At 31.2% G+C, this 13,367-nt stretch overlaps 2 protein-coding genes across 6 annotated transcripts; both read left to right on the top strand.

Moving 5' to 3' along the window:
• Positions 1–948: 948 nt before the first annotated feature.
• LOC121117295 (uncharacterized) lies at positions 949–5,350 on the top strand. Its single transcript, XM_040711677.2, has 6 exons — positions 949–1,203; positions 3,201–3,290; positions 3,348–3,696; positions 3,889–4,124; positions 4,328–4,817; positions 4,999–5,350. Exons 1-6 carry the CDS (start codon positions 1,039–1,041, stop codon positions 5,172–5,174), a joined length of 1,506 nt encoding a protein of 501 aa, XP_040567611.1. The 5' UTR covers positions 949–1,038; the 3' UTR covers positions 5,175–5,350.
• Positions 5,351–6,208: 858 nt separating this feature from the next.
• On the top strand, positions 6,209–12,956 carry LOC121117296 (2-aminomuconic semialdehyde dehydrogenase). 5 transcript variants are annotated; one of them, XM_040711680.2, is made up of 3 exons: positions 6,209–6,232; positions 10,439–11,366; positions 12,124–12,956. In XM_040711680.2, the coding sequence occupies exons 2-3, from the start codon at positions 10,472–10,474 to the stop codon at positions 12,681–12,683; spliced, it is 1,455 nt and encodes a 484-aa protein (XP_040567614.1). In that variant the 5' UTR covers positions 6,209–6,232; positions 10,439–10,471; the 3' UTR covers positions 12,684–12,956. The 5 variants fall into 5 exon arrangements, with proteins under 5 accessions (XP_040567614.1, XP_071744637.1, XP_071744636.1 ...); XM_071888536.1 differs by lacking the exon at positions 6,209–6,232 and adding an exon at positions 9,790–9,813; XM_071888535.1 differs by lacking the exon at positions 6,209–6,232 and adding an exon at positions 9,843–9,865.
• The last annotated feature ends 411 nt before the right edge of the window (positions 12,957–13,367 follow it).

Genomic DNA, 13,367 nt, shown 5'->3' with positions numbered 1-13,367 from the left:
CTATTATATTCTGGATAGATTCAATTTTCCAGTGAATGCATTAATGAAGTATAGTTTGTCCCTTTTATATACACAGATCAGATTCTTGAAAGGCTATAGAAAAAGCTTCGTTTAGTTTATATGATGTATCTCTAACTCTTGGTAGGACTCATAACTGTGTTTGCTGACTACAAGGATACCTATTGTTGTAAGGATAATAAATGATCAAATCTTCTCTAGCTACATCATCAATAAAAAAAAGCTCCAATTATTTTTATAAAATCTAGTCTAGGAGAAATATAAAAATACATATTTAACTATTATGGTTTTTACTTTAATCATTTATGCATAAATTATGTGCCTTATAAACATAAAAATGAATCTTCGAATAAAGGCCTATTTAGAATGTGTATACTAAACAATTTCAATATATTAAAAGTTATCCTTATTATCTAATAGTTAACTATGAAATGAATTTATCCACTCATACAATTATTATAATTTATAAATGTGTTGGATTCGAGTGTTACCTGATATCGAAAAAAACTCGACTTTTCTAAAGTAGAACATTTTCTAAAAACTCGTTTGAAATATCTTTTTGGAAAATTATAGTTAACTTAAACTCGAATAATTCATTAGAACTTTAAACATTGGAATAATGAATAATCAAACTCATAGTCTCACTCAAAAAGACAATAAAAAACTACAGACAGGGTCGTCTAGAATTAAAGTCATATCCAATCAAAAAATTACTCACAGAGAATTATTTTTTGTTTAAGTAAAATTTTAATTATAATTCGACTTTTAATTATTGATTTAATACATTTTAAAAAATATTATCTATGATCACATAATGCATTATTATGCTTGATTAAATTCATCACATTTTGCAATTAACGATTTTTTTTTTTTTTTGAATAAATAAAGAAGAAGAGTATGATACTCCTTTGGATTTTTTATTTATTTAACAGATCGCCCGTTTTGTTCACTACATACTAATATAGTAATACTTTTTTATTATTGCTTCTTGAAACTTTGAGGACCAGTTTCAAAGTGAGAATGAATGTGAGAAGGCGAAGCCTCAAAATGAATTTATTTGTGTTGTTAGTGATATTTCAAACAATAATAATCTCAATAGATTCTCGATCATTAGATACAGTTAATTTTCCAGAGTCTCCTTCGGAGTACGTGGACAAAAAGGAGGAAAAGAGGGTTGAACTTAAGGTAAATCATCATTATAATAATATGTCATTAAAAAGCCCTTGTACTCATTAAAAGTTTATTTTCTGGTAGTTTTTTATCCCTTACTATTTCCCAAAATAAATATATTATGTTTATATATAATGATATAATTATATGCATGTAGATCCAATACATATGGTAAAACTTTTTTTTTAAACTGTGAAGCAAAGTTGTAAAAAAGAACCGGTTGACATACGCATTTTTATCTCCAACTCACAGAAATGACATCATTTGTTGCTTTAATATTCTTCCAAAACTAGTGTGGTTAATTAAAAAATTATGAACAAGATCCTAGATCAAACTCACATTAATTAATTATAAAATATTGTACAATTTATAATGTAACGGTCATAATAGGATCGTTGATCAAAATGTAATATAAATATACAAGTTAGGACAATAAAATGAGACTGTCCCGTAACTAGCAGGAACACTCCAAATTCTCTAATGGGACCAGAATTTTTCTTTGTGGGTACCTTTAGATAACATTTTTATTTTATTATTCGGGGGAAAAAAATCCAGATTTTAAAATCTGAAATTACATTTTTTTAGAAAATAGAATTTATTTACATTTATGTTCAAATTACATCCCTCTATGCTAAGGACGAGGACTTGACTTTCACTTGAGTTCATATTTTAAAGACTTGCAACTTCACTTCATCTCACAATCAAAGGCTGAATACTTGATTGGACTCTATGCCTAAGACTCGTGTCTCAAATTAGACTCGAAAGTTATTTCAATTTTTTTCACAAGATATAAGATCATCTTTTATTTATTGGACTAGATGAAAGTATTCAATGACTCGGAATTGTAAGCAAAGACTTGAGACTTGCAATATAATCACTTTTTTCTCACATCTACTCAGTAGTTGCAGGACTAACACTTTAAAAATAAACGATTGTTAAGCACAAGAATCTATTATGTCATAATATGCTCTAATTATGCAGTTTTGAAAGAATATAATTTAAGTTATGTTTATATGTATTTCCGTGCATCGTTGGGGGGGGTGAAGACAATTCCTCTAGTGCTCCCCTCATAGTTACATTACTGAAATGAGGCTTAAAATTTTTATTCAAATATTGCATATCTTTTATAAACATAACTTCAATCATCCTACTTCTTTGTTGAAAGGGAATGTTTGTTGCATTTATTTGCTTTAATACAGAAAAACAGCTTAAATCTATTTGTAATATGCGCAATGTAGGTATTTTACATTGTATTAGTGTTAATATTTTATAGATATCTACATAAAATACATAGGAACGTCTCATGTTCTTTTTTACTTGAATTAGATTGACAACAATGTAATTTATTGTTCTTTGAATATTTATACATACTCAGGCCTCCTTGAGAGGGTATAATGTGTTTTTTTAGTACACTCAATCATTTTGATTAATGATAATGTATTTAATAATGATATCAAGAATAACATTGAAATTTCTCGGAAAATGATTTTGCAATAACGTGCGAATAAGTGTTTCATTTAAGTCAATCCATTCGTAAATCTGTCAATATTTTCGATATTGAAATTGATGTATATATATATAGATATAACTCATGTAGTGTTCCACAGACCCTCTCATTGATGAACATTTAATAGGGTTCCAAAAGAAAAAATCAAGGATAAAAAAATTATCTTCTTCAAAAATTTTATATCAATAGCCTAGATACGTCAAAAAATATTATTAAGTAATATTCTAATCGAAAATTCTTTTTTTGAATAAAAGATACAAGATCTAAAATTCTCTTAACAAAGAGCTGTGATTAAAAGATTGAGCTTTCGTAAATCTTTAACAAAGGGCTGTTAAAATTTACGAATGTCATCCTTCGTGAAAGTCGTATAATTCCACAACTGAAATCATATATATATGTTAATTATCAATAGTAGCATGTATTTCCGCCTTCAAGTACTTTCTAAAAATTTTGCATCTAGAATTTTGTTATTTATTTTGTAATGTTTATTTTTTTATTTTTGTAGGAGACTTTACCACCTCCAGAGCCCTGTAAATTTGGGTTGACATTCTGTGGTGAAGATGAGAGTAAATATCTACCTCAAGAATTTATTGAAGTGAGTTATCTTCTAATAAAAAAATATCTTCATGCATCTTCATATCCATGTTTTTAGTCTGTAATATCCTCAAATACCAAAATCCAGCAATGGATCGATGAAACGGCATATCATCTAAATGATATTCCTTTTATAAATGAAAATGAGTCGTCCAATATTATTTCCGCCTGTCAGTCTAGGAGGGAAAAACTTCCCAATTTTGGAAGGTCCCGAAACATTAAGAACAAATGGAAATATATTATCCAAATTGCCCAAATCGTCAATTCCTCCTCTTATACTGAGGTTCTTATTTGTGAAAAACCTGGAAAAACATGTATTAATGACATTGATTCTCCAGACGGAGAGGGATCTACTGTTTGTCGACAAGCCTATCGTCGTCAACGTTTACTGGCCATGGATGAAAATGGTAGGTTATCCTTTAGAAGACTATCTTAATTCTACTTAATCTCCTAGAACTGAATATGTACTTAACTATTTGTTAATAACTTAAATCACATAGAAAATGTATTTTTTTAATTTTATGTATTTGTATTTAATCTTAATTACAATGTGAAATTGGTCAAACAAATGAAACTGAATATGGGTTTTTTCCTTTTAGGTGAACCTAGTGTTGACAGCTTTCCGCTACCTTCGGGCTGCATTTGTCATCATATGCAAAATGATCCAAACTTACGACGAGCTTACATATTCAATAATAAAACGGAAGAAAAAGTTCAAAATGTCGATACTTCCAATCACTCTGACATTAATCTTCGATTTACACAAGTAAATGCTCCTATTGATTTGATATGCAGTACAGATGAAGAATCTCAAATCTCTTTAACTAATGGAAGGGTAAGTAAAGATAGTACTTACCGTGGTTCTTAACCTGAAGAAAATTTATAAAAATACGTAATTAAATATCTGAGCTAAAAAATAGTAATTGGGGATTGACTTTATTGAGATTCTGAAATTAGGTAATGGAGGAAAGGTTAGGAATAAGCTGTGCTATAATGGTCATTTAACTCATTTTTTATTAATATTTAACTTAATTTAAGATACGACGAAACAATGGCATCATCATTTTTCCTGATGAACCCGTCACATCCATCGTAGACATGTCATCTTTTAAAAGAAATGATGATTTATCTGAGAGATCAAATGTGAACCTTGTAGAACTATTCCAGAGAAAAGAAATGATTAGAAAAGTAGAACCATGTCCAAACGGAGATTCTTTTTGTCAATTACTTGCGTCTTACCCAAAAAACTTCATCAACGCTGCTGTAAATCGTTCAAATCAATTGAATAACTTACAACCTTATGAATTTAACCAGTATCATTCAAGTGTTTGCCAAGATTCATCTGCAGATATAGTAGCTCAACGGGTTGGAACATTTGAAAATGGCGAGGTTCCTCTCTGTGTGTCTGTGACTGAGATCATTCATCCTCAAAAGGGAAGGAACATTCATGGAGAATGGCGTCATATTGTTAACACAGATATTTACATGCAAGGGGTATCTCTAAATAGATGTGTAAAGAATTTTGAAGGTAGTTTTTATTTAATTATAAATCAGAGAAATAAAATTAAAACGCATTTGAGGTAGTTTTGATTGAAATTATTAATGAAGTTCTAAAATGTACTAATTAATTAATATGATGGAGTTCATTAATTATTTTCAAACTACTTATCGATGTGGACTCATTATTATCATTTCAATTTACTTTAAAGGTAAATCATGTCTCTATGGAGGTAATATGGGACTTTTTCCAGAAGCAACAATTTGTAAACAACAATACACTACACATCCATTCGTTGTTATTTCTTCATCTGGCAAAAAGAAGGTGGAATTATTTAGAATACCCACAGCATGTGTATGTCACATTCAAGATGAATCCTTTTTTTAGAAAAAAATGTTACATTGCTATATCTCTTTTACAATTCTAAATACTTGCATTTGCTTACTTTTACCCTTTTATTCATACTCGTACAAAATAAGTACCAGGACTCAAAATCTGATACTATAATTTATTTTATACTATATTATATATATGTTGTCCTCCAAATAAAAAATTATTTCATATTTTTATAGTACTTCTTCATATGAATATCCATAATTTGAAATCGTAATATCTTATTGTATTAATAAAGCAAAGTTTGTCTGGATGTGTGTGTGTATGACTGTACGAGTTACAGTCCTTTTTGAGTTTATCTCAGGATTGCCTAGATACTTCATTCAAGAAATATCAGTGTAATCGTCCATCCGTGGCATATTGAAGAAGAAAAGAAAAGGGTATACATAGGTATGTCTAAAATCGTATAAAAACGAATTGTAAAATGGAACGAAATCTCGCGCACTAAACGACAACTCATATTTTATACAACTCTATACTGTATAAAGTATTTTTATGGAGAGAACATCTAAATATTGAGTAATTAGGTGTAAATGTGCTCATGAAGAAGGTACCGGATTTCTAGGAAAGTTATTTTCCATAATATTAAAACAAATCTCTATTATTAAAGCAACGTTTGTCTGTTTGCCGACCCATAATAAATCCTGGCAATACCTGGTACTATCGATGGTAGACATATAAAATTAAATATGTCTGCAATATTCACGGATATTATGTAATGTTTATAGTTATTTTCATATGTGATATGCTTCTCGTAAGTCTGAGATGATTTCGTAAAATGAAGAATTGTAGTTCCTTTTATATCATAGTAGACTAGGCTTTACTAATACTAATCCTTTATTGTGCAGAAAAATTTAGTCCCAATCTGGAATGGATTGCCACTCACAAGTATTTGGAATCATGTCTAAGCCCGTTATTCTCGAATTCTATTATCATTATATAAGTTGAAAATGGTGTCAAAATGGCAAAATTATGGCTTATCGGAAACATTTCTGGAGCAATTAATCGTACAGAAAAATGTGTTTTCATGACAGGCCTAGTGGAGAGTGCAGGTAAGAGAAGTCAAATATAGATTAAGTAGTAGGCTTCCATTTATCTTAATCCTCTTACATAACTCTTTCTTCTAGGTGGTCAGTAAGGGAAACAATAAGGGTAAAACAGTTAAACCTTTTAATAACCGCAGGACCCACATTGACAGGTCGGACAGACAGGAGATTAACCTTCAATTTAGAGTACTATTGTTTGTCATTGTTGTGAACAACTTTTTTCCATTATGCTTTACACTAAAAGTAATTTGAGAACATGATTGCGTGACGACAACCTGGATGATGAGCTGCTGCTATCATTAAAGTGTCTCATTAAATAACTAGTATTTTTCCTACTGACCTTCCTTTTTCTTTTGTAAAATAAAGATTGTTCTTTTAAATTGTATTTATATTTCCTTTCTATATTATAATTCCTGTAGTAAAAAATAAGAGTAGTGTTTAAATAACATTATATTGAATCCTTGTTTTCTCTAAACACCCAGAAAATTAATTATATAATATTTAATAACATGGTCCTCTGTCATGACATTACATAAGCGTTTTGTCCCTACTCTCCAAAAGGTTGCCCACCCTTGACCTAGACTCATTTTGTATATATAATTATTATGAGAATCACTATGAGAATGTCAATTATAGCCCATAAATACATTATTTATTTAAATATATATATTTTCATTATAAATATTCATGATAAAAATCATGTCGCAAAAATTAAACCATAGAGACATTATTATTTTCCAGAGAGATCTAAATTATCCTTTTTTCACTTCTTTATTTTTTCTTATTCATGCCTGCAATGCTAAATGGAGAAAAAGTAATTTCGTATTTCCCGCTCTTTTTCATTAACCAAGTATATCTTGTTCATTATTGTTCACATCGGATAATACGATAAGACGTTGTAAAGGTGTGAGTATATACTACAAACTCTATTGTATCTGTAAAATACACTCACAGTTTTGAGCTTGGCCGATTCAGTCGGGAATTATCGTGCATAGAATATGGAGGTCTGAAAGAAAGAAATTTACTATATTTTACTACCTGAAAGAGAAAAACGCGGTTAAAGCAACCAAGAAAATTTGCAATGTATACCGGACTGATAATCTTTCGTTTTGTGTTGCCCAACAGTGGTTCGAGCGATTTCCCCCGGCTCAATTCTGGCCTCTACTTTGAACAGCTTGACCGTTTGAAACTGGCGATCGAACAGAAGTGACCAACATTGGTGATTAGGAGACAACAATACATAATCAAGACAACGCCAGGTTGCACACATCTTTGATGATGCGCCAGAAGCTCTGGAGCTTTAATGGGAAGTTCTAATGCATCCACCCTAAAGTCTGGATCTGGCACCAAGGGACTAGCATCTGTTTCTGTATATGGCAAACGTGCTTGGGGGTACAAATTTGGCTTCAATAGATAATTGCTCGTCCGAGTTTGTTTTTTTCCAAAAGGCACAAGAGCTTATACGAGAAGAAAATTGAAGTATCGTTAGCAACAAGTTATTGAACAGAACGGGGTAGACTTGGCTTAAATCGGATGATTGTAACACTTCCTTTAAAAAGCATTGAAATGAAGCAAAAAATAAAAAAAATATTTTTCCTATTATATATAAATATTAGTAGTGAATGATGGGTGGTAGCTATCATAGAATCATATTTTGACTATAAGAGAAATTAAAGGACCACTACTACACTTGTAGTTGTAATGTGTATACATATATATATGGTTTTTTATAAGTGAGCAAGAAAATAAGCGGGAGCGAGACATATGGTACACCTGAATGAAGGCCCTTGTTTATATCAGCTACTTTTTTTTATGATTTTGGAGGGATAAAATCTTTCTTTTAGGGGGAGAAGTTAACACAACATGACTTATTAAATATTGAATAAAAAGAAAGAGCACACCAATCAACCATTTTTCTTTTTTTATTCGTTATACTTAGTTTTTTCTTTACCCATGAGGTAAAAAAAATTTCAGGATATCTTTTCTAAAAAAAAGATCATTCTAACAAACTATCCTGTGGAGCAAAAACTTTTTTTCTTCAAAAAATTCGAAAAAACCAAGCCCCCCAAAAAAAAAAAAAAAAATATACATATATATATTTATATATATACAAGGTAGGGTAGTAAAACGTGGACTCGAGAGATGGATTCAGGAATACAAAAATAATTCTATATTTTCAATAATAGGCAAAAAAATATTATTAACAAAACATGTAGAAAAGGTTTTGGCAGAACTTTTTTAATCAATATGGCCACCTTCATTAAAAATCACAGCCTTAACAAGTCACCTGAAGGCCATGCAGGAGTTGATGACAAACTCCACTGACAAGTTGCTCAATTTAACCACTATAGAGGCTTTCAGTTAATACACATTTGGTATGAGGTCCTCCTGGTTTCTGTCTCCAATGTACCCCATATAGAAAAGCCCAGTGTGTTCAAATCTGGTTAGAAAGGGAGCCATATCTCTTTGGACCAAAATTGAGCAATGTTATCTGCGCATAACTTTTGCCACTTGCCGTACGTGTGAGAGTGGGCAACGTCCTGAGTCCACACGTAGTTATTTTCCGTGTTGTTAGTCTCCAGTCATAGCAAGATGATGTACCTAAGCACATTATAGTCGGCCTCCTGGCAAATTTTCTGTCCAGTCTTGAAAAAGAACGGAGCATCTTTATTCTGTTCAGAGGCTTCAACACAAAAGACCATTTTTTGGACTGGATATTTGGTGGGGTAAACTTCTTGGACCTATTCTTTTCTTTCCACGAGCCAGCAGTCTTTCTAGCGGTTGTGGAATCGATCAATTGTGAAAATGTTCTTTTTCGAGAAAATTTTCACAATTGACCAGCATGGCTTGATCCATGTGATGATTTTGTGGCACCTTTCGAGCCTCCTGGCTTTCATTCCCTCTGTCATAAGGTAGCGTTGGGTCCTTGTGAAATACACTAATCCCAAGTTGGTGTTTATGGGCTATTCTGGTGGTCCTATGAGCCAGAGACAATTCGTTGGCAAGGCAATTCATCGACTTGGTGGTATTTTCCCTTGTATTCTTCTCCTAACTTAGCAAAAACTTCGTATCCCTCTTTAAATTATGTTCTCCACTTCCTGACATTTTGGAGAGGTCTTCTCCGTTCTTTCATATTGGCCAATTTAAAAACCAGGCTCCTATAATACTTAAAAATGTCCGTAAACTTCACCACATCAACTCCAGCATCAAGGATATCTGAGATGCGCTGCCTTTTTGCTTGTTGCTCACTTATGATGATTGAATGACTAGATGATTGGTATAGTTTGTTTATGTAAAAAGAACGGCAGGAACAGAATGTCAAAAATAATTACTAAACCTTTTTATAGTAATCAGAAAATAAACATTAATTAATAGTCCACGTTTTGCTGCACTACCCTGTATATAATCCTGCAGACGCCCCTGCTTTGATACAGCATATGTTGTTGCATACAGTGTATGTTAAATGTTTTTTATAGGGGACCCATGGAAAAAAAAGGAGAGATAAAATCTTGATTGAGAGGAGTATATGAAAATCACGATACATGTACGTGTGAATACATACATAATATAGACTCAGAACGTTAAAGGTAAAGTGTACCTTTTTGAGCTCACAATACCACCATATTTGACGTTAGGCAGGTATAAAACTTATAAATAAATTGTTGAACTAAATATTATTGTATATTATACTATACGAGTATACATACTTTATTCTAATCTATTTCAATCTTTTTTGATAAAACTCCTAGCACTCATTTCTCGTTCTAATAAGTTTTTATTACTCTGCAAATCTATACGAATTTGTGTGTGAATATTTTTTTTTTACATCCAAACGAGAATAACAAGTTCGAATCATAATAATTATATTTTATCTGTTTTGACTCTGAGTCCAGTAAAGGCCGGCTCACTCAATTGATGGAAGAATAAAAAGAATTTTTTTTGTTTCTAAAAACAAAGATTTAAAAAAAGTAAATAAGTTCTCTTTCAATACGGGAACGTCTATTTATAAAAATAGCCTTATAAATATTTTTAGTACGTCAAATATCTTATGGTAAGCTTAAATATAAAAAATAAAAGACTAATATATTTTGCATGGTAGGAGTCAACTATATTAATACTCTTATATAATTTATAAATATTTTACATACACACATGTTTGTATTGCCTCGTCGAATATATATTTCATACACATTCCTCTTTCATTCGTTACAGTCCTTCATGTGTCCTCAACTCTGATAGAAAAAGATGATAAGAGTGCAAAACTATATTTATGGAGAGTTTGAAGAAACTCAAAGCTATTTAGACTCCTTTAATCCAGCAACTGGAAAGATATGGGCCCAAATACCAGATAGTAATGCCGATATTGTGGATCGCTCTGTTGTTGCAGCAAAATCTGCAAGCAGAAATTGGGCTAAACTCTCGTATGAAAAAAGAGCCGCCTATCTTATCAAAGCAGCGGACCTTCTTGAATCAAGGCTAGATGAATTTGCAATTCTTGAATCACAGGATCAAGGAAAACCTGTTAGTCTTGCCAAGAAGGTAGACATTCCTCGAGCTATATATAACCTAAGATGTTTTGCCCATTGTTGGCCTTATCTTAGAGAGTCATCCACTGTACAACCCGAATTCCATGCCATCAACTACTCTACACGATCTCCTGTCGGGGTTGCTGCTTTGATTTCTCCATGGAATTTACCCTTATATCTATTAACTTTTAAAATAGCTCCAGCTCTTATGGCAGGAAATACTGTTGTTTGTAAGCCCTCTGAGATTACATCGGTAACTGCTTGGAAGCTTTGTCACATCTTTGATGAAATTGGTCTCCCTCGTGGAGTTGTTAATCTTATATGTGGTCTTGGAGGCAAGACTGGAGAAGCACTCATAAAACATCCCACTATAAATGCTATTTCGTTTACCGGAAGTTCAAAAACTGGATCCAAAATAGCAGGAATTGCTGCTCCATTAATGAAGAAACTCAGTCTGGAACTTGGAGGAAAAAATCCGGGGATAATTTTTGAGGATGCTGATATTGATAAGGCTATCAATACATTCATACGAGCATGCTTTATGAATCAAGGTGAAGTTTGTCTTTGTATAGAACGATTATTTGTTCAGGAGTCTATTTTTGAGGAATTCAAAGGTAAGAGTAATTACTGCCATGATGAATGAGTTAAAAATACCGTCTTGCATTGATTTTTTTTTAATTTAAGAAATAAATTTAGGTTATATGTTACTTTTTTTTGTGAAAGCAGAAATAGTATAAATTTTTTAACTTTCTTTCTGACCTAGAAATGATCACGTCGTATGACGCAACCTTTTCTCCAAAAGAAACAGATAAAAGGCTTGAAATCATCTGGTAGTTGGCCAAATAAGTCTATTCATTTCTTAAGTATTTCTCAAATATCATTGTCAAATTATTTCTCTACAATTTTTAAATTGAACTCATATATGTAGATCATAATATTAAAATTCTACATAGTATTTTATTCGATACTGTATTATAATATTATTATATGTATTATTTTATTAAAAGGTAGCTATACATTAGTTTTTCTATGTGATAGTCAAAACTTTATATAAATAATAAGATGGCCATTATATATCATATATATATGTGACGAGGGATCAACAAGAAACTGTATTCCTGTTCTTTTGAAAACGGACCATAATCATTCATAAACTATTACTTCGTTTATTTATCAAAACGAATTAATTATGAAATAACCATGACATATGAAGTCAGAGGATGGAATAGACAGCTAATAACAAAATACATAGGATATTTTTGTGTTAGCGAGATAACGCCATATTATATTTTTAAATTGATCTATATTTTGATACAATGCAAGGCTTTAAGTGAATGGAACAACATGTAATTCTAAATATGACTCTTGCAGATAAATTTGTAGCTAAAACGAAGAAACTAAAAGTTGGAGATCCAAATGATCCAGACGTGTTCATGGGACCTTTAATTTCTTCTGAGCATCAAGAAAAAGTTCGTTATTACGTTGATTTAGCGGTTAAAGAAGGAGCTAATATTGAGTGTGGAGAACCAGCAAATCACATGGGCTTTTTAGATTCAAAATTTACAGATGGGTACTTTTTTCCACCTACAATTATTACTGGTATAGCTGATTCATCTCCTATAATGAAGGAGGAAATATTTGGACCCGTTGTTTGCATTACTCCATTTTCAACACCGGAAGAGGTTATTCAGAGAGCAAATGACGTAGAGTACGGATTATGCGCCGTAGTATTCACTAACGATATCCATTTAGCACATAAAACTGCAGCAGCTCTTGAAGTTGGAACTGTTTGGGTAAACTCTTGGCTTATAAGAGATTTAACAATGCCATTTGGAGGAATGAAACAGTCTGGAATGGGTCGTGAGGGTCTTCTTCATTCTATTGAAACCTTTACAGAGGAAAAAACAACTTGCATTCAATTATCGCATTGAATGTTTGTAAAAAATATAAATTCATCATCATTGTATTTCTGATATGAATATGTTGTCAGAAATGCCATAAAAATTATGTCGGAATTCATTCTAGAACTTATAAGTTATATTATATATAGTATAAATATCAGCCTTTATATATTAAAAACATACATTTACTTCATAGACATATACTAATTTAAGGTTTGAGTTGATATAATAAATTATAAAATCTATTTTAAATTCTAGTTCCTTTGAAGAAAATGTATGAAATAAATAATTATATGATTATTATCCTACATAGTATTAAAATAATTTATGAGTGTGTGGGATGTACGCCTCGCTTATAAAAACAATGATAGAAACGCATTTATTTAATAAACGGAGACAAATACTGACTTCCGACATAAAATAAAAGATAAAAGTTGTTCGAAATCTTGAGTTACATATGTAAGGCCATATTTAATTCTGATCATACTACATTCTTGAGCTCTGTAGGGCAAGTTTGATTTTTTGCTAATAAGTATAATTTTTCATAAAACAAGATTGATTCCCCGTGTCTCAAAGTTTTTTTTAAGCTATTGGTTCAAAAATGCACCAAAAAAATTAAAAATCCATAAAAACGAATTATTGTACAAACAGAACATATATTAATTACGAATTAAAAAAGGGATATAGAAAGAAAATGAGCGAGTTAATCTTATT

The sequence above is a fragment of the Lepeophtheirus salmonis genome, chromosome 5 (assembly GCF_016086655.4).
Source record: "Lepeophtheirus salmonis chromosome 5, UVic_Lsal_1.4, whole genome shotgun sequence".
Lineage (NCBI taxonomy): Eukaryota > Metazoa > Arthropoda > Copepoda > Siphonostomatoida > Caligidae > Lepeophtheirus > Lepeophtheirus salmonis.
The sequence above is the reverse complement of the archived record's forward strand: the minus strand, read 5'-3'. Positions and strand labels throughout refer to the sequence as shown.